Source organism: Taeniopygia guttata, chromosome 1A, assembly GCF_048771995.1.
Source record: "Taeniopygia guttata chromosome 1A, bTaeGut7.mat, whole genome shotgun sequence".
NCBI classification, from domain to species: Eukaryota; Metazoa; Chordata; class Aves; order Passeriformes; family Estrildidae; genus Taeniopygia; species Taeniopygia guttata.
This window is the reverse complement of record NC_133025.1, coordinates 53,226,142-53,253,270: the sequence shown is the minus strand read 5'-3', so window position 1 is coordinate 53,253,270 and position 27,129 is coordinate 53,226,142. Positions and strand designations below refer to the sequence as shown.

Here is a 27,129-nt window from a genome sequence, read left to right as displayed (position 1 = left end):
AGAGTTCTGATCTTTAAACCCCTTTACTGACATCACCAAAGTACTCTTCCAGGATCTTTGTGAGATAAAGGAATTTTAGCAACAAGTATCAGAGAACAAGTCAGAAAGGACAAGATTACAGACCAGTTTTCAATGACTGCCTTTTTTCATTTGCGTGTATGTGAATGCTTTTCGGGTCTGTGGGCTCAGTGCCCAAGGAATGTCTACATAGCATTCAGTATTGCTGTTTCTCTAAGTATGGACACATGTCAGTGTCTGCTAATTAATGCTGGTTGTACAGTGCAAAGTAGGGGTGTGATTAAGTACAAACAACTGTGTACTGACCCATTTATTGGAAAAAAAACCATAACATAATTCAGAGTTATGTGGAGGAAGGCAGAGCTGATAATGCATTCCAATCAGCTATTAGTGTTTCCACATTTTTCTTTTTCAATGCCACATCAAATAAAGTTTCACTGTGTGTAAATATTTTTGTTTTTTTCTTTTCACTAATCTGCTTAAACTTTTATATTGGTAATATATAACCAATATAAAAGTTTAAGCATTTTAGTGAAAAGAAAATGTTCTTTTATTTATACGTGTATATATATATAAAAATAAATAAATATATATAAATAAATAAATATATAAATAAAAATAAATAAATATATATATATATATATATATATATATATATATATATATATATATATATAAGAACAATTATGAGTGGGAAAACGGATATTTTCCAGCCTTTTGAATACATTAATCAATACATTGAACTGAGTTTCCAGGCAACTAATTGCAGGAGAAAACTAAAAACTTTTAATTAAGTTTAAAAAGTACGAACTTTATGTGTCACTTTCTGGGCAAGAAAGATAAAAATAATCATGCTCTTTTAAGACTGAAGTTTCAGGCTTAGCCACAGGAAATATGATTTCCTTTCTTTGATCCAAGCATATTGTTAGATTGGCCAAAAGTGTTGAAGTCTCAGCCAACTCTCGTATGAGATTTTATTCAGCAGGAAAATATCGCAAGTCATTCTAACGCTGCAAATGAGTCATGAGTCGCCTTAGGAAACTCTCCCCTGGGACAGACATGCCACAGATGAGGAAGCGATGAAGCTGCCAGGCCACTCCCCCAGACAATTTCTCTCAAGGAGCACAGCCCTCATAAAGGACGTCTCTCCAGACACTACATTATTTTACCCTTGATTTCACAGGGGGAGCCCCGAAGCTGCGAGAAGGACAGCGGCAGAAACAGCGCGAAGCAGCGGCAGAAACTTCCCAGCCCATTGCTTCTGTACGGGAGAAGCAAATAGGAGATCATGAGAGAACTTTAAAGGTATGGGGAGATACATTTCAAAGTCTGTAATTTAGTTTTGATATTGAAAAATAACCAGGATGTAGACTTTATTGTAAAATGTGTAGTTCATGGGTGAAGAGAAGAGATCTGTTCTCAGGATGGGATCATGGTCATGAAGTTTCCCCAGTAAATGGGATGTGGAGTTTGTCAAGAGCCTGGCTGCTTTGGAGCAGGGTTTGGGAGGAAGAGAGGAAGCTTATAATCTACTTTGTCTAATCTAAACTTTTAATATGTTTTCATAAAGAGTTAAATTATGAAGAATTAATGAGAAATTAACCAAACATTAGGAAATAAAAACTGAAGTTTTTAAATCCATGTGAAAACATAAAGCATTTTTCTTAAAAGGAGAAAAAAAAGAGGTAGTATGATATAACTAGTGATCTAAGCAAATGAGTAGTTGGTGTGGTTTCCTTCTGTGCCTCATAAAGATACCATTCTCAGTAGCTGGGTCTGATGACTGTGGGGGAGTTGGTCTCCCTTTATGTTTCACACCATCCTGTTTCCACTAAGCTAGCAAGAAGGTGTGCTTTGGAAAAGAATGGCACTGTTTTTCTCATTTTACATCTCTAAGTACAAATGAAGTGAAGCTGTATATCACAGTACAATACATGCCTCTCTGCTCTTATTGTGGTAGGAAGTTTGATCCTGGCTGATGGCTGTGTTAGAAAAATAGAAGAAGGGAACCAATTGCAAAGTAGGTGCAGTGGTAGGGGTGTGTGTTGGGGTGGTGGAACAGGAGAAGTCAAAAGAGAATGAGGTATTTTTGGATGTCTTCACAGCAGCCTCAGGTGTTTTCTAGGTTTTGTTTCTACTGTTAACATGCTGCCTGGGGTTATGAAATACTACTACAATCTAATTTTGTCCAGGCAGATGCACAGCCTGAATTTCTGCTGACATTGCTGTGTAATTTGTCTGAGCAATAGGGGATTTTTGTCTGTGGGATGGCTGCACTGACAGCAGTCAGTAGGGTAGACATAGTTATAGAGAGGGACTAATCGAACCTCAGAGGAAGGCAATGGGGAGGGAATAACCTCAGAGGAAGGGAACAGTAGAATGGGTTGAGTACAAAGGGCTGTTTAATGCAAAACAAAATTAAGATGAAAAGACAAGGGAAACTTCTTTGGTCTTTTCTCTTTGCTTTGATTTGCCACAACTATTCCAGTAGTACTGAATCAAGTCCTACCAAGTTAGGCAGACAGAAACACATATTTGTAAAGTGGCAAAGTATGTGTTTCTTAATTTATGGGTTTGTTCTTAAAAGTTTTCATTACTTTAGTTGATGCTCATTGATTTACATCAGCTAAAGCATCTGATTTTTACTCACTCCAGATCTTGTCCTGCAATTTGAGAGCCATTGAGAATTTTACCACAATTCCAAAGGCTTGAAGGTCTGAAGCCATCATAAATTGGAGTTTCAGAAATGAAGTATAAAGGCTCATTTTAGAAAGTGTATATGAAGACAGTGCCATGTGCTTTGTGGCACAAGCTGCCAAAATGCATTTTTAGGACTAATGGGTAGTTTTTCTGTAGTAGTAGCTGTGATTAAAAAAATTAAATCTTTTGTGAAACCATAGTGGTCACTCTTGATCCATTTAATACCAAAATTATGCTAAACCAAAGCAATGATAAACACTGGCATATTACAAAAACACAGCTTTCAGACATGGTTTTCTTCATTCAGTTCTGTACATCTGTTAGTAAGGCTGGTAATTATTGGGGATTAGTACAGCGTCACATGGGGTTGTTGTATTTTCCTACACGCATATGCAGGAGGAGAGGGAAAACACTAATTAGAAAAGTCCAGGGCAGATGAAAAGAATAAAATAAATTAATGGAATGCTTGTGTCAGCAGTTACATATCTCATCCTGGAGTACAGTATGAGGAGGCTCTAGGGTTGCATTGTTGTGTGAAACTACACTCTGCAAAGAAGCCCAGTGCTCCAGCGAACAAGAAAATTTATAGTTCAGTATCTGACAGGTATAGAGCTATTCACAGATGGATTAGGAAGATGAAATTAATAGCTAATTAAAAACAGAGCTCAGAAAATTCAGATGCAATTGTTCCCTTATCACAATTTTTGCTACTGAAAATACTAATTTATGAACGCTATGGGTAATGTTTCAATATTCCCTAATACTTTTTGTTTTCTCTGTTCAGGCACATAAGGAAGCAGACAATCCTCAGAAAACAATGGAAGTGAACGGGCTTACGCCGGTGCCGGATTCCTATGACTATGATCTCATTGTCATTGGTGGAGGCTCAGGAGGTCTGGCAGCTGCCAAGGTATGAGGGGGAAAATACACACTTATACTTTCCTTGTAAGTAGGTGGGTGACATCCCCAGTGTCTTGGATTTGGTATCTTTAACACTGTCGGGGTATAATACTTTTGTCTGATCGCTGAAATTTCTTTCACTATTTCACTTTTTCACCATTTTGGTTAGTGCCAATTATACGATATTCTTTTCTTTATGTCCTGAAGAAGGAAAACATGGTATACTCCTTAATATTCCCTAATACCCCTTGCTAGAATGAAACATTTATGGGAGATGATGCTGCTGGAAAAGAGCAGTTTTCCAGCAAAACTACTACTAGTGTTTATTAGTAGTTGAATTTAAACTTAACTAAACAATGAAAAGGTTCTATTCAAAATAAACACCAGGAGGCATCTACTTTTGTATAGAAATACTATCTTTTCAGATATACTTGTGTATCTTGTTTTAATTCTTGGCAATGGGGGAGAGTCTGATTTTTGAGCTTACATAGTTGCATAAATGGAGATTTTGCCTATACTTAAGCTATGGTCTCACCCTTCCTTTCTAAGGTCTCATATTTCCTGCCTGCAGCCAGATGAATGATGGGATTTTATTAGGATATTGCTATTAGAAGTACATCTAGAAATTAAGAAAATAATTCACAGTGGTACAAAATATACCAGCCCTTAGAGCCATCATTATCCCAAATATTTTAAACTTGAAGAAATTTGATATAAATTAGTAGCTCTCCTTTACATCAGTAGTTAGGCACATTGTGTCTCTTCTGTCTGTGGTAGGATTAGATATTTAGAAGTGCATTGAGCATTCCTGTAAATAAAACTAGTTTGCTGTTCAAGACCTGGAGCTGGATTAATCCTAGTAATTAATGCTCAGTTGGGAGCATTTCTTTTGTTCTCAAGAAGTGGAAGAGGTAATTGCTGAGTGAAAATAAGGAGAAAATATTTTAGAATAGCATTGGATTCACTGTGAACCCTGGTCCCTTAGAAGTACTTCTGTTATAATAGAAATGTGCAGGGCTGGGTGGTGGATTGTAGATACACAGGTGTAGATCCATAGTCTATTTTGGTAGTTTACTGCTTTCCTACCAACGGAGGCACTGTTGCAATGGTGTAGGATGGAGGATTGAAAGAAAGATCTATGAAAGTTCTGAGAATCACAAAAAGAAGCAAACCCTTGTTTGCTAAGGGGCAGGAGAGAGTAACAAGAATAAATTAGAGTTTGCAGTAATAAGAAGCCAGCTGTTGAAATTTCCATAAGGAGACCAACAGACACAGTGATGTTTATTGCATCATTTTTCAGATGTAGAACTGAAAAGGTGTGCAGTAGGAAGATAAACTGCCTAATTCCTTCAACTCAGTGTGTGAAGCATATAGATTCTCAGTGTCCTTAACTGATTGTTAAGTAGAACAGAAGGTGGTAGATCAATAAATTCAACATCCCTATCAGTAGTAATGTGTGTATTTCAAATCAGTTTCATGTAGTTGAAGTGAAACTGTTTTACACACATAAACTTTTGACTTTTACTTGGATTGTTCAATTTTTTTTAAATGGATGTCAGTTGACAGTACTTAAAAAAAAAAAAAACAAAAACAAACAAAAACAACAACAAAAACCCCCAAAAATCCAGAACAAAAAAAAACCCAGCTGCACAGCTCTCATACAAAGCTCCAGATATCTGCAATCAGGTTTGCAACAGTTTACCTAAATTGGTTAAATGTGTGCTTTTCACTCTGACGCACACACTTGTGTGCACATCTTCTTCTCTACCTTGTGCCCAGAGCTTGTTCCTTTGGAGGCAATTCTCCACAGGGAGTGCAAACACTGCCAGGCGGACTTGGTACACCCCAGCTGCAGGCTCAGAATGGTGCCAGGCCCCTGCTCCCAGCTCACACAGAACAGCTCCCTGAGCAGCCTTCCTGTGTTCCTGCAGCATTGCCCTGAGCCCCAAAAGGTTTGGGAGCCTGCAGGGCATGTTTGTGGCTGTGAGCAGATCACTCAGCCCACTCAGAAGTGGTTGTATCTGTGTGATCTCTGCCAAGGTGGCAATGCAATGCTGTGCTGGGTGATGTGAGCATGTAGCTGAGAGAAGTTTGGGAATTCATGCATTCTGCTTAGCTAACCCTGGTAAGGCTCTTTGGAGCAGTGCAGAAAAGTTGTCATCATAAAGCAGCTTTAATGACATGTCTCAGTCCCTAAGTGCCTTTCTGAGGAACTTTCTCAGAAGTACTGCTAATGGATAGGAATTAGCTTCTTGACCAGATTAGATCTTTATTGGAAGTGGGAATCCAGTACAGCAATATTTTCTGAAGGTGTCTATAGCCTGTGTTATTTGAAGTGTGATTTGCATTTTGCATGAAGTAAGATACATTTAAAATTGAAATTCTGATTGTCAAGTATTTGGATTAACAAGTATTACTGGTAACAGAACGCTGAAGGCTGTCCAGCTCCTCCCAAACCAAACCCAAGGCCTTAGAGTAATATCCTGTTCATATAGTTGTTACTGCTCCCATGTCTAAGAATTCATCATATGATGCCAGCATAGTTGTGGCTACTCCAAGTAGCAAAATTATTTTGCTTCATCTAATGGGAGGAATCTGTCATTGTTTCACAGCTACCTAGTGCTTGCCTAAGTGCTTTTCCATGGCAGCAGTTACTGCTGTCAGTTTTGCCTTTTTCTTAAGTAAACACAAAGAGAGCAATGAAATTAATATATAGTTCTCAGTATCATTTACAGGCATTAATTGTAGATTTGCTAATGAAACTTCTTAGAGGAAATATAGAATCATAGAGTCATTAAGGTTGTCATGCTTGGCCATGTGACTGCTTGTGTCATTTTCTGATGTGTTTTCGAACAAATGCTGGAGAAACCATCTTTGAAGGGAAAACTGGATTAATTAGGAATTTGTTAAGTAGGTTAAAAGTAAATGGGTATGTTGGGAAATAGTCTGAACAAAGTGACAGGATGGAGGAGTGAAGAGGAGGTTGGACTCACAGCATCTCCTGTGTATCAGCTTGTGCCATGCTGTTTTGTAGTAGGATGAATACCTTTTTTTGCCTTTCATCTTCTTTTTCCTACTGAATGCACAGATAAATTCAGAAGATTAATGACTGTCTGTTCCCTTGCAAATCATTTATTGTAACTTAATTAAAAGTCACAAAGCTTTTCAGCAATGCATGATGTTATAGTCTACTCCAAATTTAACCTCTAATATTTAGATATGTGTTTTATTTAATTTGTTTTGCAGGAGGCTGCCAAATATGAAAAGAAAGTGATGGTGCTGGACTTTGTCACGCCTACACCTCAGGGAAGCTCGTGGGGTAAATTTCTCTTCACTGCAATCCTGTTTTAAAGGAGCTTTGCTCACAGACTCTAATTCTCATTTTTGGAATCTGCTACACTGATGTGAAAACCACATTCTGTTCCTTTTTCTCAGGTCTTGGAGGAACATGTGTAAATGTGGGCTGTATACCTAAAAAATTGATGCACCAGGCAGCTTTACTGGGACAAGCCTTGCAAGATTCACGCAAATTTGGGTGGCAGTTTACAGAAGAAGGTAAAGAAGCACACTTTTTCCACTTTTGTCATTTGCACTGAAAATCCTGAGGTGGTGCTCATAATCAGGTGCTTGTTGCACTGCAGCATGTGCTGGCTTTGACAATGTGAGGCAACTTCTGAGACATTACACATAAATTGAAACGTTTTGCAAGTCTAAAGCCGTGGGGCTTATCACCTCCATGTTTTATCTGGAGGTGATAATATATATGGATGTATTATATATGGAGGTGATTATATATGGATGAGACTGTTGTGTGAACAAAAGCAATAAGGTACTGCTCCTTTTCTGAATGTACCACAACATCTAAGGGAATACACCAGGATGTTGCCTGACAGTCTTATAGTTACAAGCAAGTATTTCCTTTCCCTAAGTGTCTGTCACTACTATGTAAGAAGATGGATTTTATTTTTTATTATCTCTGATGTGCGTGGTTATAGGATTATAATTTTTTTAGGCTGCAATCCAGTAATTGGAAGCATGTAGAGGCACCTCTCAGGCATGCATTGTCTTCATTTGTTGAGCAATGTCACCTGCTCACAGCTGTTAATATCTACCAGTATAAAATATAAAACATGAGTTTTTATATTAAAATATACAATATTTTATATATATAATATATAATTTTATATAAAATATAAAAGCTGTCAATAATTCAGTAAGTCTTAATTTTCAATGTTTTAAGTCATACCTATTTGCACTGTGACCTCTCATGTTATCTGTGCTGATGTAATTATTTGAATTTCAGTCGATTTACCCTGAAATAAAACAGGAGTAAGACAGACCCAGTAAGACTGGATCATGAAAATAATCACTTTGAGAATAGCAATTTTGCTGTGGAAAAAGAAAAACTCAGACTAAAAGATGAACCTTCCTCTTCTGTTTCTGACAGTCAAACACAACTGGATGACCATGGCAGAATCTGTTCAGAATTACATTGGTTCACTGAACTGGGGCTATCGGGTTGCACTGAGAGACAAGAAGGTCACGTATGAGAATGCGTATGGAGAATTTGTTGGGCCACACACAGTTAAGGTACTCCATAGCCATTGTTTGCTGTGTCTTCCTGTAGTGCTGTCTGAATAGAGATGCTTTTCAAATAGAATCATTTTTCCTGTGGTGGGACTGCAAAACACTCACTTTGCACTAATTCTTTGTATGCAGGCAACGAACAAAAAGGGAGTTGAGAAGCTGTACACAGCTGAAAAATTTATCATTGCCACTGGTGAACGACCGCGCTACCTGGGTATACCTGGAGACAAAGAATATTGCATTAGCAGGTATAAACAAGGAGGAATACAAAGTCATTCCTTGTGTGTAAATGCTTCCCCATACTGAGAAGCACAGTCTGCTTGAAAGAAAACCCTGTACTCAGATATTAGGGAAAGTGGGAATAGCACAGCTGCTGATGTTATGAAGTTGGTAGAAATCTGTTGTCATCTATCAGGGCAGTCTTGAAACTCAGCACAATTTTTTTCCCAGCAACTCAGTGAAGGTAATTCAACTTCTGAAAAAACTTGTTTTGAGTGCCCGGTTAATTGCTAATGCCAAGCAAAAATGTTATATGAAGATAATGTGTTTTCATATCAGAATAACTTTTAAGTTACTTGCTGTAGAAACAGAGGTTGGAGTTACAGGCTGGCAAACCTATAGCAATGAAATAAATAATTGGCACAATTCCTCTGAAACCAAAACACCATGGTGTGTGTTTCCCTTTTAATAAGTAGTAATGAAAATAAAGATGACAAATAATACAGCCTATAAAGTGATGCTTTAAAGTAGCTTCAAGGTGGAGGAGTCAGGACTCCCTGAGTTAGACTATCAGATTGAGGCTGTCTGTGTAATCTTCACTGAGTTCTTTGGGCTATCAGAGCTATGCTACAGCCTTTAATTGCACAATCACAATTTATTCCATCACCCTGAAAAAGGAGACACTTATTTTAGAGTCAAATATTCACAGAATTGTATTGCCAGACTCTAAGTGTCTGCTGAGTAAGTGTGATGCCTCCATGTGTCCTGATTCTGTGGAGAAGCCTGGGTTTTATAGCCTAGGTCCAAAGTGTGGTAGAACTGATGTAGCTTGATGAAGCAGTTGAAAGAAATGAAAAGCAGGCAAAGGAGCTTGTTTTCCTTAATTTTATACTTCTTATATTGCCTGTTACTGTGGTTTGTTGTCTGTGTGTATCTGGCACTGTGTATAATGCTTTAGCAAAAGGATAAATCTTCAAAGTGGTGATGGTATTTTATCTTTAAGCTGATCCCCTTCCATTTTAGTGGAAGTTCTCAGGAGCTAAAATTTGCAGCAAAATATTCAAAGCAAGATTCAGAGGAGACATAAGCAACTAGCTTTTTCAACAATTTGTCCTAAATTTCTGTTATAAAAACCTCTCCACATTTTTGGGGTGATTCAGAATTTTCATGCTCCTTTTTTTTTTTTTTTAAATGTGTACTCCTAAATATATTTTTTTCATCTGTCACACACTGATTTTGTATTCCAGATGAACTTCCAAAAAAATTAAGCAGGTTTTTTATTTGTGAGCAAGAAAAGGAATAAAGTTCTATTCTTACAGAGAAGAATAGATAAATATAAAGCACAGTACATTTTTCTGACTGCCTCTAATTTCCTTTCCCCCCCCTTTTTTTTTTTTCTCCAGTGATGACCTCTTCTCTCTGCCTTACTGTCCAGGGAGAACCCTGGTGGTTGGAGCTTCCTATGTTGCCTTGGAGTGTGCAGGATTTCTTGCAGGTCTTGGATTAGATGTCACTGTAATGGTGAGATCCATTCTCTTAAGAGGATTTGACCAGGACATGGCAAACAGAATTGGTGAATATATGACAGAACATGGAGTCAAGTTCATTAGGCAGTTTGTGCCAATCAAGGTAGGCTCAAAGTGACTACAATTGATTGGGATGTACTGACCATAATGCTTTAGGATGCAAATTATTTTAATTAATACAAAAATTGAACTTTCATTATAGTATCTGCTGTGACATAGAACAGGTTAATTTTTGTTTTAAACTAACTTAATGAAACTTGAATTGAATTGGTATAATTGACAGGTATAATTTAATCTTAATATGAAAATTTTGTGAAATTATGAAATTCATTGGTTTTTAGCAGACTTAGTTGGGTTAGTATGTTACACTGAAAATGTTACACCTGCTTGTCCTGGTTCTTCTTGCAGGCCCATAATTCAGCAGATAGATTATTTCCTCTAAAATCAATGCATCACAAACAATTCCATTTTTCATTGCCAATTTTAAAATTTTCAGCCAGCAAATACTGTTTTATATGCTGAGGATTAGTGGACTATTCAGAAAAGTAAATGGGCTTTATAAGTATCATCTGTATCATTTACTTGGCAGAGTATCATTTACTTGAAGTATGATACTTGAAATATCATTTACTTGGCAGAGTCCTTAAATACTTGCTCAGTTTTTCTTGAATTCAGTAAGAGTACTCATGCAGCTACTTACATACATGTGTAGTTAAATTCAGGTGGAATTCAAACTAGATTAGAAATTCTGGAGCTTTTCTAATGCAAAATTGCCCTATCAAAGACTTCAGAGGGTGCTAGCAGTATTTTTCTTCATGTTTTTTTCACAGTAGTCCTTAATTATTTTGAAATAGCAAATCATATATCAAGCAATTTCAATTTGATGTTAAACCAGCATGCAGCTGAGTTTAACACTTTGGGGATTAAAACATTAAATTCAGTGAAGACTGTTCATTTCCACTCTTAGCAGTATCAAGAGCAGTTTAAAAAATTTAAAAATGCTCTTGCCAGTTTCCACTGTGGGTCTGAGCCTCTCTCACAGAATGAGAGTTGCTGTGAGGAGACAAAATGGATGTTTCCAGGAACTTAGTTCTTATGCAGGCTTTTGTTGCATAAATCCCATGCTATATGAAAAGTAGGGATGATGATCTAGGTTTTGTTGCAGACATTGCCTTTTGTAAGCTCTAATGGGAAATGAGAAAGAAGGAAACTCTATTTAGAAGCAGATCATTTCAACTAAATGGCAAGCAGGCTCCTCCAGATGCATCTAGTGTTGAGCAGTCCATCACCACAGTCACAAAATGCACTTCTGTGTATTTTACCCTCTCCCTTCACAATATGTCTTTGATTTCAATGGGAATAAAATATTTGGCCTTGTTTCTGATTGAGAATATCCTTCAGCTTAGTTGCTTGGTAGGGTTTTAGCAGGTTTTCTCATCTCTTTGAGACATTGCGTTTGAAGTTATGCCTGTTGCGCTTATTAAAACCTTCTGTTGGGACTTTTGAAGGCAGAAGATGAGTTATTATAAATAATGCTGCCTTTGAATAGAAGCAGTTTAGCACAGTGATCCTTTGAGGTTGGTAGGATGGCACAGTTGGCTTTTCTAAATAAAAAAAAAAGAAAAGGAAAAATAAAATCTTCATCAGAAACTTTGCTCTGTTTTTCTCTAAATATTGAACATGAAGTACGAACAAGGGTGTTGTTGAAAAGTACTTTTTCTTCTGTAGGATGACCACTAAAATTTCCCATAACTATGTTAAGTGTTGCACACTTACATGTCTCTTGTTATGTACTGCTGAGGGTTTTCTATCACAGTGGCTTCCCATGGGTGGAGGGAATGATGGCAGCACTTAGAGAAAATGTCTGATGGTGTTTCCAGGCCTTGTAAGAGTTTCCTTCCTACTCACTTCCTCTATCTCCAGTGAATACAATGGGTCATATGATGGACTTGGATAAGAACTTAACCATCAGTCCACTTTTATAAACAGAAATGAAATTTTGTTGCGTTGGTCATAAGAATAAATGCAGGAACATAAAAAATCACATAAAAATATGCAAGTAGAAATGTAAAGAATCTTTAGAGTAAGTGCCTGGTTTTAGATATGGTTAAAACTATCTCAGTGATGTTTGGTGGGAAAAATATATTTGTATGTTCTTATTTGAAACTTTTTTTTTTACCCAAATCAACCCCCAAAATGTTGTAGGTTGAGCGGGTTGAGGAAGGAACTCCTGGAGTACTGAAAGTTACAGCCAAGTCCACAACGGGGGACCAAATAATTGAAGGGACATACAATACTGTGAGTCCTGTCTATATGCATGAAAAATGTGAAATAGCCTTCCATTAAATGTTGATATTTTGTGGGGTGTTTTTATCTACACTTTAGATTTTTAAAAATTATTTTAGTCATTACAATATTAATTGCACACAATCAGCAGATAATTAATCTGGAAATAAAAGTCCCAAAGTCAATGGTTATTTTCCCTTGCCAAATAATTTTGCTTTGCTTTTGAAACCTGTTTCTTAGCTTAGAGGTGTAGATGAACTTGGACCTGTGGAATGAGTTGCAGGATTTTTTCCCAGTGGGATATTTGCAATAAATGATAAGTAATGATTTATAATAGCTTTCATAGTAATTAGGGCACGTTTTGTAGTTAGGACAAAACAATGGTCTGTGCAGGAGTAAAACAGCTGGGTGACATGTCATCTCAAGAGCTGTTCTTGACACATCTTCACAAACACAGCTAATGCCCTGTGGCAAGTCAGTCAGGAAACTTCATTGCACACCTAAAACAGTAAAATGGCAGTGTGCAGGTGTGGTTCTGTATGTTTGATTGGCTCCCTCCACTCATTTTCATAGGCCTTGATGCTGAAAGGGGGGAAAAAATGTGACTAGAGTGTTTGGAACCACACAGAATGCATAAAGACAGGCGTTTGCCAGCCTGAGACTTCACACTGGAAATACTGTGTGCAGTGACCTCGTTTACCTGTACACTGCATCAGTCATCCCCTAACAAGGACACACCTCAGTGCCTCTGGGAGCCAACACTGTGAGACAGTTTAACAATGGCAGCAGAGCTATTGCACAGGCTGTAATACTGGGGATTTTCTAGTCCGTAATAGCGAAAGCTCATTAGCAAGGAAATCAATACCATCCTTTTATTAAGGAAACTTCTGGTTTCTTATTGCTACATCATCACTGAAATGCTGTCACTCCTCATAGAAACTATGAGCTGTGTGTGCTGCATTTTAAGACCTTTAGCTCTGAAAATGTGGTGTGTTTGATCATCTGTAAGACTTGAAGGAGATCTTGGGATTCCTTCAGGACTGTTCTTAGTTGTCATAATATGAGAAGCATTATGTAGTTATCTGGGCAGTTGTCCAAGACTACAAAGCATGTAGCAATTTCCCTTTGTGATAGCAAAAGCTGGAGCATGATTTGTTAAGATAGCAGAGTTGATAGGATGGAATTTTGGCCTGAATAAATGTCAAACAAATAATATTAAAAAAAATAATATTCTTTGACAGTTATTGGCTGAGAGCCTATATAAGTAAATTATATTTTCAGATTAAAAAATACTATTTTGTTTTACTTTTTATTTGCCTAAGCATCTGAGTTTCTTTCCTAAAGAGCCCTTTCTTTATGGAGCATTTTGAGGTCACTTGCTCTGGTAAGGATACAGGATAATACCTTGGTTTAAGACTGGAAGGAAATAAAGAATCTGTCCCTAACTGATTGGTTTAGAATATTCTTGGTGTATTCTTCTAGGGAAAGCCATTTGCCTGTTTTTAATCTTAGCATTAAAACCTACTTAGGTCATGGTGGTTACATGGTTTGTCTTAAACTCTATGAATGTACAGTGGGTAATAAATGTACTCACCTTACTGTGACTAAGCCTTAGATACTAATCTCTAGTATATATTGGAGATAATAGCCAAAGGAAAATGCATTTTCATGTTTTTAAAAATCAGTCATGTGCATTGCTGTTTTGCAGGTGCTGCTGGCAATTGGACGAGATCCATGCACAAGAAGAATTGGTTTGGGCAAAGTCGGAGTGAATATCAATGAAAAGTAAGGACAGATGTCAGTGTACCACTCACTGCTGAGCTTGTGTCATGTGCTGTTACAATGGTAGTGGTGCAGAGACACCCAAAAGCTTTGAGGGAAAAGTTATCCCTTGTACACTTGGATGGGAGACCATGTAGCAGATAACTGCATTTTCTCTCACAGTAATGGTAGTTTGCTTTTTTGTTGCTGAAATGTCAATTTCTAATTCCTGGGGGAAAAAAGTGTCTGTTTCATTCTTTCTAGATTTACAAGTCTATCTTAACTTCATCCAGTGACAGGGTTTTCTGGGATCTGTCAGTTGTTCCTTGTACTCTCTTTTCCCCATCTCCTTGCTTTTATCATCTCTTGAGCAAAAATCTGTTTGTTCATACAGGCTTTTAGAGCAGTGACTTTTGTTTATATTTTAATGTAAAAGCTACTATACATTATTTTGAAAGATAAGGTTCAAGGTTTAAGGTTCCTTAAACTCCCAGGTGTTCTTGATGTGTTTTAGGTTTAGAGGGTTTTATTTCTTGCCTTGAAGCAGCCCTTGGGTATAATCTGTGGCTTCTGTAGAAGAGTATTTGGTGTTTAATGTAGTGAGATTGTTGCACCAGGGAGTGGAGCTATCAGTAATATTTTCAATATTGATAACTAAAGCTACTTGGAGGCATGTGGGTCCTCAGAGATCTTCCCTTTGAAGAGAAGACAAGGGACCATGACCTTGACCAATGCAGTTTTTATATATGAATGCAGTAACTGACATTGTCAAGGGGAACAATTGGGATATTTCAAATTAGTGGAAATTTTGGTCCTCTCAAAATTGGCAGATCATGGCTTGTAGAATAGTATACGTCTTTCTGATGTCTGGACACCTATTCCTAGTTTAACAGAATGAACTATAAAGCTGTTAGCATAAAATGTATAATTTTTAACAAGTGTAAAATTGAGGAAGTTCAATTTTTAACATAGGAACTGCCACTAGTCTCTTAAGTAACTATGTGACTATTTCTGTGTCTGTCTGATTAGGTTTCCCTGTTACGTGTGTTTCCTTTGGTGATTACTGCACTATCTCATTTATTGATAAAGTAGGAAATATTAATAATTAAAAGCTTCCATTAGCTCAGTGCACTTACAGCTAAAAAGCTTGCTGGCTGTCCCTTAGGGTGTGTAACAGCTTAACCTGTCTCTGAGTAGAACCCTGAAGGATAAGTTTCTATAAACAGCTTCAGCCACTGGACTGAAATTTCAGTAGTGGAAAATTTGTTTTGTCCTACAAATGGAGTGGGAGAATGTCTCTTCCTGTCATTCCTGAAAGGTGCCAGTACACAGCTCAGCTGGTGGTAGAGGATGTTTCAGGAAGAGGCTTATGCTTCACCTCAGTGATTCAGGAGATGAACTGCAGCTTCTCAAGCTACCTCCTTATCCAGTGTGTGAAATCCTGTAGTTTTGGTCAAATTTGCCTTATTTTATATTCACGCCTGAGACTGTAAGATTATGAATGTGAATTCTCTCCCTCATACTCCACATACAAGTCTTTCTTTTAAAGCTAAGGAGCCTACAATGTTATTTACACCTCCAGCCTTCACAGCAGAACACTTAGCTCTTTTTTCTTGTTAATTCCAATTGCAGAACGGGAAAAATTCCTGTCAATGATGAGGAGCAGACCAACGTGCCGTACATCTATGCTATTGGAGATATCCTGCAGGGCAAGCTGGAGCTCACACCAGTGGCAATCCAGGCAGGAAGGTTGTTAGTTCGGAGGCTTTATGCTGGGGCAGCCACTAAGGTAAGGAACCAGTTTCCATGAAACACTGTCACTGCTCCGCTTCTAATTGCACAGTGCAAGTCTGCTTGCTTGTGGGAAACCCAGTAGAATTTTAAGGATTAGCTTTGATGATCATTTTAATTTTCCCCTGGCAAAGATATTACTGCAGATGTGTTCAGCTAATTGTGTAGGATGAAATTAATACCTTGTGGATTAAGCAGTAGTCTCTTTCTTTTCCTATTAAGAGGGTTTAGTTTTCTCTCAGAGTATAATGATAATGAAATTAACAGGGATCATTTAACTTGTTTTAAATTCTACTGCCTTTGCTAAAAGTCAGCAGTCTTTCCCATCCTATTAAGTGCTTTAACACCAATTCAAAGGCAGTTTACTAAACTTACCTATGGTCCCTAAATACAGTGGAGTATGAGTTTGTGATGTTCTTAATTTTCAGTGTTACTTTCACAAATTTTTTTTTCACTTCTCACTTGTATGTTTTCAATATAACTTATTGTAGTTGAATGTAGTGGACACAACGGAAGATCAGATGTACCAGTAACTCAGCACATGTTAATACCTCAGTAGTTGAATTAGTGGTTTCAGTGTTCATGTTTTGTACTATTGCAGTTCTGGGTTTCAGCCAGGTTATGGTTGTTCAAATGGGAGCCATGTGGGTACTCATTTTCACCTTATGTTTAAACCAGAAGGAAAGGACTCTCCTTGCCTTTAAAGAATTGTTACACTGATATGGGTGCTTGCCTCACCTTTATAACCATATGGCATGACCATAAAGGTTTCTCCCTTTCAGAGCTTGCTGTGTTCATAGCAAGTTCAACTTCAACTTCAACATAACAAGTTCAGATTTAGAGCTTGATTGAGTTGTTTCTTTTACATTGGCAGGTACTGCAGTAACAGAATTCTGAATCAGTGTGCATAATGTCATTGAATTAGCCAGGCAAGGTTTAGGAAACTGTAGTAGAAGCCAGATTTTTTTTATTGCTGCAATGCTATGGATATGTCTTAATTTGCATTTTATGCCAGATAAGTCTGTCAAGGTACAAAACCAAAGGAAGCATTCTTATTTAGTGAATCCAAGAAATGAGTAACTACTTTAAAAAAATGGGAGTGTGGCTTATACTGCCTTTGTAACAAATCTGGAGAAGGTGATTGAAATGTAAGGAGGTGTTATGGATAGGTGGGGCAAGAACAGTAGTCAGCGTCTTAATTAATCCTCAGTCACAAAGGAAATTAATTAAAGTTGAAATATGTAGAAAATAAAATTGCTAGACATGAAATGGAGCTGACCAGCCTGCTAGTCTGCAGAATTACTCATTTGATGTATATGGGAAGAGCAAGGGATGTTTGTTTATTTTGAGTCTAGTGAAGGCTTTTGCCACTGTCTCCATAACATTGTCACGGACAAAGGGATGAATTGCAGGCTGGGTAAGTGGCCAGTGGGGTGGGTTGAAAACTGGCTGAACAGACAAGCTTAAAGGGCTGTGACCAGCATTCCAGAGACCAGCTGAAGGCCAGTCAATAGTGGTGTGCCACAGGCTTGGACTTGGGTCCAGTGCTGTTTAACATCTACACTAATGGATCTGGATGCTGAGATCAAGTGCATCCCTCAGAATGTTTGGAGATGATACAAAACTGGGAGAAGTGACAAGCTTTCACTGTGCCCCCAGATGGCTGTGCTACAGGTTATTTTGGCATCACCTAGGCCACAACTGATGAAAAATGAGTTTTGAATGGTAGTGGTGCCCTTGTAGCATCTCCAGCTAAAAAGAAGAAGTGGTTGAACAGGCAAATTTTATCTCCAGTCTGGCCTGTGATTTGGTATGTTTTTAAAATGGGGCACTGAATTTCCCTTTCCACTTAATCAATGCATACTAATGTTAGTGTGGCTTTAAACTGTCTTTTTGTTCTTGCTCTAATTAACACCTCTGGAATGAACAAACACAAAACTGTACCTTAATTTAAGACAAATTTAAAAAAAAAAGAATTTTCAGAATTGTGAATAAGCAAGCTTTTCTTGCTGTGTTTCAGACTGCTGAATGCTGGTTTTATTACTGATGTTGTGTGGGTTTTTGTTTTGTTTTGAATGCCATCCAGTGTGACTATGTGAATGTTCCAACTACTGTATTTACTCCTTTGGAGTATGGAGCCTGTGGGTACTCTGAAGAGACCGCAGTGGAGAAATTTGGGGAGGAAAACATTGAGGTAAATGCCTTAATTTCATCTGGGTTTTACTTTTCCAATTTGTAATTTAAAATAATGTTAACAGTAAATTAAAACAGCATTTTGTGCTCTCATGTAAGGACAGGTGGTGACTAGGTACATTTTTTGTCTTCCTTGGCTGTTCCTAGACATGTTATAAAAATATTTCTCAGTTCCAATAGCTCTAATTGCAGATATGTTCTATTTTTGGCGAAGAGGGGCTTAAAGGTGGAATGTTTGGTAAAAAAAATAGAAAAAGGGTTTCTTTGTGTCTGAAAATACTTCAGGATAATTTTAAACTGGATATATACTGGAAGAAATACACTGGTTTTAATGACAAAGTGGAGCTTTTGAACCTACATTATGGCAAATTCCTTATCATAGTAATTTTTACTTTATAAAGCCAGATGTTACACTCATTTTTCCTGTTTACTTTGACTGTACAAAGAGGTATGTGCTTAATTTCACTCATGTGAGTAATCCCTTTTCATTCCTTGGGATTGCTGGTCAGGAGTGAAATTAGACAAAGATAAGCACTTAGTGCCTGAGGCTGTTCTTCCAAAATGCTGTACTGACCACACTACAGAAAGCATAAGGGGAGGAAATCTCACAATAAACTGAACATTTTTGTCCTACAAATATCACCTGAGGAGCATTATTTACAGAAGTAAACAGGTAAGTGGTAGTGCATGAAGCTGAGAACTTGTTCCACTCTTAGCTGACATTTTCTGATTTTGACTGTGGAGGAAAATAAGCAAATACAACTCAAAATGGCAGTGTGAAAAATACTTTTAACCTGACCAGAGGGCAAAGGCTTAAATGCTTTCCTGCCCACAAAGTTTGTATATACTCAGTCAAATTTTTGTTATTGAGTGAAATTCTTGATGTTATATGTGAAACACTGGGCCCTTTATTTTGGAAAATAATGTGCTTTTGAATTTCAAAGCATTTTATATTTTAATATGTGCACCCATAAGAATTTGTGTTCTGGCTAAGTCCTCATTTGGTGTATTCTGACCTCTTTACTGTATCACCTTATTGGCTTTTTTTTTTTTTTTTTGCAAGCTTCAGTAAGACTATTGAGTCACTTGTTATTCTGTAATTTAATAAAAGCATGGTGAACTGTGTTTTGGAAGTATAATATTCTTATGGCTTCTCTTTTTTTAATTATTGGATGACACTAGTACTTGGTTTATAGAGACTTCTGTCTTTGGCATTCATTAAGGGAAAAGAGTATCATAATGATTTCAGATGTTCTAAATGCTGTGTACATAGCTCATTATTTAGGATAATCTGTCAGCTTTTGGAAGATCATGTTCTCTTCTTGGAAATTTTACAATTCTTTTTTAACCTGTGTTTTATTTCCAGGTGTACCATAGTCATTTCTGGCCACTGGAGTGGACTGTGCCATCCAGAGATAACAACAAATGCTATGCAAAGATAATTTGCAATATTCAAGATAATGTAAGTGCATCTTTCCTTCCTGGGAAAACAATATCTAAATGTTTATCATAAAACTGTGGATGATACAACAGCTATAAATAGGTTGTTTTTAACAAGTTAAAATTAATTTAAATTTGCCTACCTTTTGAAGTATAATAAATATTTATAGTGATGCATATTTCTGTGTATACAAAACCAACTCCCAGTAAAATACAAAATTCTGTCATTGCTATTTGTATATGGTACTTCTTCCATAGATGTAAAATAAGAAGTAGAGATCTTTAAGACTGTTCATTAACTTTGAGAAGTGAGCAAATCAATACATGTAAAAATGGTTAGTAGTTTTATTGGTTTATTCTCTCCTCCCCAGACTTGGACATTCTCTTCTGGGAGACTCTTCTCTCTGAAATGGAGGTCTCTCAGAAGCCATTACAACTTGTAACCTCTCCAAATTCACATGTATTCAGAGAACTCTTGAGCTTGTTCTAACAGGATAATGTATCTTGCCTGCACAAATCCCATTTAGGGTGATAATGCCTGGATTATCCTTGGACTAAGATCAAATGGAAATAATTTCCTGGCCATGGAAATGTACAGTTCCTGCTGAAGCATAAGCAAAATTAGTAGTTTGTTAGAAAAATTGGTGTGCCCATCTCAGAATGATCATCACCTGTTCAATAAAATGTAGTTGATTTTAAAAATATAACTTATTATGAAGAGTAATATTCTATTAAAATGTATTCCTGTTAAAATGGTGGCATAGCTATCTGTCCTATGAGAAAAAAAAAACTTACTTAACCTATATTAATTTTTCTTAGATACAGACTTATCTTCCTGCAGTCTTTCTAAACATCTAGTCAACATTTTGTAAAATTTGTAAACCTGTCCATCTCCTCTTTCTGGTGGAGATTGCAGTAGTGTGGAAGGCATTTTAGAACCTCTGGCTGTGCTCTAATCCAGAGTCACTTAAGAAAATGCAAAGGTTTAATGGTGATTTCAAGTGTTTCATTAATTTATTTTCACTTCTTGTCCTAAAAATTTGAAATGTGTTTAAACATCTAAGGGTAGTGTTGAAAGTTACCCTGGAAAAAAAGTAGTTCAGCATCTATTTAAAGCTCTCATTGCTTTGGTTTCATTGCTGTGGTTTTATTTTGACACATGTCAATATTTTTGAAGGAAAATAAGGGAAATTCCATTTTACTTATTACCCAATTATAGCTTTTCTTATTTAAATAAACCCTGTGGTAAATCTCAGTCCTCAGACTTATTGAAAGAATAATAATCTTTCAGTAGTATTCACTATACCCAATGTATGTGATATTTATCAGGAAGAACAGATACTTTTGATACTCAAGTGGGCTACATCTATGCTCACCAAAAACTGATGAATTCCCTGAAGGCCACTAAAGCCCATAGCAGGTGACTAAATGTGCTAATTTTTCATGTTTCTCTCATCAAGAAAAGCAGGTCAAGTCAGTACAGCTTGTTCTGCTGGGTGTTTTCTGAGGATGTATGTGCAGTGTGATGTGTTCTGCAATTGAACAGGAGTATAGAGAGAAGTGTGAATAATACCTTTCTTGTAACTGGATGGGTTTTTTTGCCAGTCTTTAAGTGTATTATCTCCCACTGAAAGCAAACACTGCCACAGGAGTCATTGCCAGTTCAGTTATAACAGACTTCTTGCCGTGTCTGGCTGGCCACAATTTCAGCTTGTGGTCCTTTCCTGTGAGCAGCTATCAAACTGAAAATTCTTCAACAGATATGGACCCTGTAGCCACCTACCGCATACTGAAAATCTTAATGCAGGGTATTCACCTTTACTTAGGCAAGTATTCTGTTGGCATGAGTGGAATAACTCACCTGAATAAAATTTCAGAGCACAGAAATGTGTAATTGAGCACAGACCATGGGGTGTGTTAAATTTGCATGCTCTTCATGTATTCCTGTACAAAACTTTGTAAGAAAGCTGACTCATGAGTTCCTAGTTAAATCTTTGGAGAGAGAGAACAAAATTACACCATCTCACATCTGTTGGTGCTAATGATAGTTCACATTTTAGTGGTTACATTAGTTTGTGATATGTTTTGAGAACTGATTGAATTATATACTCTGAATAAGAAAACTTTACACGTCGTCTAAAGAGAGCTGAATTCATGACTGTGCTGGTATTTAATTGTCTTTGGCATTTAGGAGAGAGTCATTGGTTTCCATGTCCTTGGTCCAAATGCTGGAGAAATCACCCAAGGGTTTGCAGCTGCTATTAAATGTGGGTTGACAAAGGAACAGCTGGACAGCACCGTAGGAATTCATCCTGTCTGTGCAGAGGTTTGTATACAAAGTCACCTCAAAGCCCAGCTTTCATGCCATTCTGGTGTAAGGCGTTGGAAATGCGAATAACAGAGCTCTATGAAAGAGGTCCAAATTTGCAGGAAGATAGTGGGGAGGAAAGGAGAGGAAATTATCTGGTTTTAATATTTAGAAATCTAACACTCTGGCTTAATCTGGGATTTTGTTTGTTTGTTTGTTTTAATTGTGTTAATTTTTAAAAAGTTTATGGCTTCCCTTAATTCAGTTCTCTCTCTACTGGGAAGTATAGAATTTTTATCCCACTCAAGATTATGAAGGCTTCAAATATTATTTCTGCTAAAGTGGTTGTCAAAGCTAGATTAGTGTACTCAAAATAGGCTTACAAACTGGTGCTGGGGAAGGAGACCAGCTACATGACAATTTTTCTATTAAACTCTCTCCTCTTAAAGATGTTTTCTTTATCCTGTAGGCCTTAAATTCATGAAGCCACACAAATATTTCTTCTTCTTTTTATCTTGCTGTTCCTCTTTAATGAAGAGCTCCATTTTCTCTAGCAGGTGTGGGGCAGCTCCTCCCAGATGTAAATTAGTGATTGATTTTAGCAGCATTAGGACCAGCCTATATTAGCTGGGGATCCCTGAAAGCTTGTTTATGACCTGTGTAAGTCTTTATACAGAGTCTCTGGTTGTGTTAGAAGTAAAGCAGTACAGGAGAGCATCAGAATGCTCCTTTGCAGAAGTGACATCCACCTCTCTTCTTTCCTAATTTCGAGGTGGCTTAGTAAAAGCAGTGTAATAAGGGCTCCATTAATGGACTGCTAGCAATCTGAATCCTCTACAAAGCACCCACAATAGAGATTCTGTTCTTTGTAGCACCATCTAATGGCATTCTTGCAGGCCCTGCAAGGAGGCTAGCAGGTCGTTATCTTCCCAGGGGCCCTGTGGAAGGGGATCTCTGAGGGAGGGAGGCATTCAAACCTGTGAACTCAAGTGGGGTATTAGCATATGCAGTGCGAAGAGAGGATGAGAGTCATAATTTATTCTGGACATCTGAGCTGCTAAAATTGAAACTGAATAGAATGATGATTAGACATAATTCAGGGAGGTAATTTCAGATAATCATATTTGTTTGAGTGGGGGAGGAAGAAATTGGCTCAGGAGAAATATGTCATTTAAAATCTCCAGGGAACAGCGATCATTCTTAGTGACAGTCTTCAAAAGGGTTTTTTATGCTTTTACTTAATTTAATCTCTTGAGCAGTAAACAAAAATCAAAGTGCAAGATGGCACTCTTTGATTAGAAAAATGCTTGAAGACCGGGACTTGAGAGGAATGAGCACATTGCATGCCTAGAACAATGGATAATATCGCTGTTATTTTTGTTACATCCCTGTAAAAGTTAAAGAAAATGAAGTCTGATTTGAACAGGAAAGGGGCAGTGTTACAGGGTCAAGTGCTGACATCTTCACTGGCACTAGTGCTAATTAATTGCTAAGTCTCCTGTGAAACATGGTTTTATTCCACTTGAAGAAAACCTTTAGACCAAGGGTCCCATTCTCACTGCTTACAAATTAGAGCCAGATTTCCCTTCTCTTCTTGGAGCAGCATTTTATTCTGCAGAAAACAGGAGCTCAGAATGGAATTTCTTGCAAGGTTAAGTCCAAATAACTGCAAGCACAGAACTGATAGGACCTCAGCACGACAGAGAATTACATCTTAGCCTCAACTGCACTGTACTGCCTGAAATTAAGGGGGTACTATTGGTCAACTGTGATGAAGAGAAATTGTCTTCTGAAAGCTGGGGTGATTCTTCCAGGCAGCTAATGATGGCTTTCCAGCTATTGGATCTAAGATTTGTCTTAAGTAACAAATTCTATCAAAAAATACATGTTTCCAACAGTTATCCAATTACTCCACCTGGCTTACTAGGGAACAGTGTGGTCCCCTCCCACACCTGGAGCTTGCAGTCTGGCCAGGAGGAAAGCAGATTAATTTTGTGCTTTTTTATCTTGGTCTTTTGAAGTGAAATAACAATAAATGAAGACTCCCGTATGGTGTCAGGCTGTGGATCAGAAATAAAATCTACAAACCCCTCTCTCAAGACATGCACTATATTTTAGATAAGTCACTGTTCTTATGCCATGTATATTAGACAGGCATTTGTCTTCCTGATTTGTGTATAATGCTTTACGTGCTTATAGAAAGTGGAAGAGGTTTATCATTTATTGATGTTGTCCTCTGAAGAGCTGCTAGCAGCCTTAGTGCAGCAAAGCTTCTACTAGAGAAATAGAGGTCTTTCTGATCCCCATTATCTTTAGATACTTCAGTGTTATTTGCATAGCTGAAATGTGTATGTACTTTATTCAGTGCTAAGTTTATTCTTCCTGAGAGATGGCTTTGATGATAACTAATTATTGCAACTTTGAAGCATTTAGATAGCAGTGGTTTTGATTTCCTTTTTTCCTGTCTATATTATACGTATGCAAAACCATGCAATTATTTGCAAAGTAAAGTACCAGTATTGAGCAAATTTTGGTAGAATTTTCCTTCACAAATTTTAATCTGTTAATTTTACAATAATTATTTAGGAATAATATATATATATATTATTTTCTTTAATGTGACTTGAAAGCAGTAAGGACTGGAATTTTTCAAACTAGTTTTACTAAGTGTTTCCATAGTTATTGTCAGAGGACACAAATCCCAGACATAATACCTTCATCAGCAAGCACTTCTATATTTTTATAATGTCTAGAAAGGCACAAAGGCAAAATTCTCTCCAAATGGCCAGGCCTTGAGTTAACTTCACTTTCCCAAGCAAAGAAGTTTTATTTGAGCCATAAAGACACTTATTCATTAGGTGTACAGAAGTTTATTGTGTCTTAGCTTGTTCCCACTATAAAAACTTAGGAGCATTAAGATGAGAGGTGGTATAAAGCCATGTGACTTCCTCAATTCTTTCTTTTCCACTGTAAAAGGAAGAACATGAGCTAAATTAAGAGAACAAAAGTTGTTTGTATGTGTTTGTGCTGTTTAATAGCAAGGATTTTAAATGTATTATTTTTATTGTTATTTTCTTACTTTAAGAAATGGCTGCTGTTTTGAGCATCATGCCCAAATTAATCTTGCAGGAAAAAAAAAAAATTAGCCATACTAAGAGTCTTCTTTCTTCTTTGTCTCAAGGTATTCACCACCCTGTCCGTGACTAAGCGTTCTGGTGAAAACATCGCTGTGAGTGGATGCTGAGGTTAAATTCCCCCATCCTTGCTATTGCCAGAGACTGACTTTCATCACAGTGTCTGACTCCTGCAGTTCTGAATGAAGGTTTTGGGAGAAGTCGCTCTTGGACACCTGCAGAAATGTGTAGAGCTTAACCTGGACCTTCCATTGTCCTAAGGAGAAGAGCTCTGAGGGAGTTGGTCACTTGTGGTGCCTGGCTGGCAATTAGCAATGTGATGGGAATCTTGACTGTCAAGTTGGTGATTAGCAGGGCATTTAGTGAATGCCTCCATGAAGTCATAGCCTGAAGCCTGCATTGTCTGGTGGGCAGTGATGGAAGAACTGCTAGCACAGCTGGACAACAACTGTTTTGGTTTGGATTTATTCCCCACTAGTTTCTTTCCTGAACATTCCCTTCTAGTTCTTTCCAGAACAAAGAACTTCCCAACTCAGAAAAATCCCCCCCAAGTTCAGGTAGTTGTATCAGATAAAATAGCTTTTGTGTTCTGGGTCATAACACAGCAAATGCAAGGTCTCTACATGAGCATACACTTTACAGCTCACATGCCTATGGAGGGCAAGTTCTACATGTTTGATCATGAGGAAGAAAATAGCCCTGGAAAAAGGTTTAGTGCCACCTAAAATAACATATTTCTTGCCTTCCAAACTGGCTCTGTTGTGACTTTTTATTTAGAGAGCCTTATTTGTGAAAACATTCTTCTCAGTGAGAAAGGAAAATAATTTATTAAGGCCTTTTGATACAGAAAGTTATTGTGTTTCTTCCCTGAAATCGTGCATATAATGCAGATGTGATGATCTTAGCTCTCCCTGAGGCTTATGTAATTATAATTAATCTGATTTGGAGCTGACAGAATTCCAGTGTTGAATGAATTGTCCTTCCAAGAACTCTGTGCAACTTTGTTACATTTGAGTAAATTTCTTTCTTTCCAGGTGAGCTGTTATAAGCTGCAGTGTTTCAGGTCTAAACTGGCCACTTTGAACACAAAAGTATTGAGATTTCCTGGAGATTAGTGAGCCCTTAGAATAAAAAAAATTACACAACCAAACAACACCACCCCCCCAAAACAACCAACCAACCAAACCCTCCAGCCAAACTCCAAAAACCAGTAGTGAAAAATCTGTTGTGTAGATAGGGTCTAAAATTCTACTTAGTTTCATGTGCTATGTTTTATATTTAATTAAGAAAACAATACTTTTAAAACAGAGGTTTCAGTGAGAATACCAGATTCCTGAATATCCCTCCTGTGTTGGATAAGCTGTATGTTTACTTGTCAAGAAATGGCAAAAGTGGCTCTTTGTAATGGAGATGAATGTGGTTTTTTATCTGTTTTTCCGTTTCCCTCTCTTTTAGCAGAAAGGTTCGGATTACTTTTATTAAGTGGTTCTTGGGACTTCAGTAGTGCAGCGTGAACAGGGGGTGAATTCCCCAGCCCTGTGGGCAGAAGCCTCATGCCTAAATTCCTACCTAGTAACAAATTATTTTATTTCTACTGAGATTTCTAAAATAGTGTTGTAAATTATTTTTATAAACCCATACATTATTGAACGATTTTTAAACGTGTTTTGTATGGTATCTAGAATGGTCTGTGATGGTACTTTTCTCACCAGTTTAATAAATAAATCGATTTGCACAAGCAGATGCTCCTTGTGATGCCTCTTCCAAGCAGACGCCAGGGGACAGCAAGGCAACTGTTTTTTCAAGGGCCAGAAGAGGGCACCATGATAAACCCAGTTTGATTTGCCTTTGTCTCTTGCATTTTGAAGGTAGATATTTCTCTTAAAAACAGGGTTTGAGACTGTTTCATGTGCATTTGTTTTGCATGTTAAATATTTGAGAAGGACATACTTAAAAACACATTATAATTAGGAAACAAATCTTTCACTATTTGCACCAGCTGTCATCCATGTAACTTCTGAAAACCCAGGAGTGCAGATCCCTGAGCTGCTGGGCCGTGTACCTGCTTGTATTTAAGCACTTGGATAGCAGCATTTTCAAGCAGGTATCTAAGAAAGTCAGGTCCTGAAGATCAGGATCCTTTACTTCCTGGAGGGAGTAAAGAGATATATGAGCTTGGATTTGCAAGGCTGGACTTACACATATCTATTCTTATGGGTCATATAATCAATAATGATGCATTTTTTCTACACTTATTACTTACAAT

The 27,129-nt window shown here is 37.4% G+C and overlaps 1 protein-coding gene across 1 annotated transcript; it reads left to right on the top strand.

Annotated features, from left to right (window-relative positions):
- The first annotated feature begins 1,201 nt into the window (after positions 1–1,201).
- On the top strand, positions 1,202–26,601 carry TXNRD1 (thioredoxin reductase 1). Its single transcript, NM_001270964.1, is given in 14 exon segments — positions 1,202–1,323; positions 3,503–3,628; positions 6,865–6,937; positions 7,054–7,173; positions 8,066–8,208; positions 8,338–8,453; positions 9,828–10,053; positions 12,156–12,248; positions 13,945–14,021; positions 15,630–15,786; positions 17,875–17,982; positions 19,348–19,443; positions 21,613–21,747; positions 24,911–26,601. Coding segments are annotated over 13 exon segments (1,506 nt in total). The 5' UTR covers positions 1,202–1,323; positions 3,503–3,535; the 3' UTR covers positions 24,980–26,601.
- The last annotated feature ends 528 nt before the right edge of the window (positions 26,602–27,129 follow it).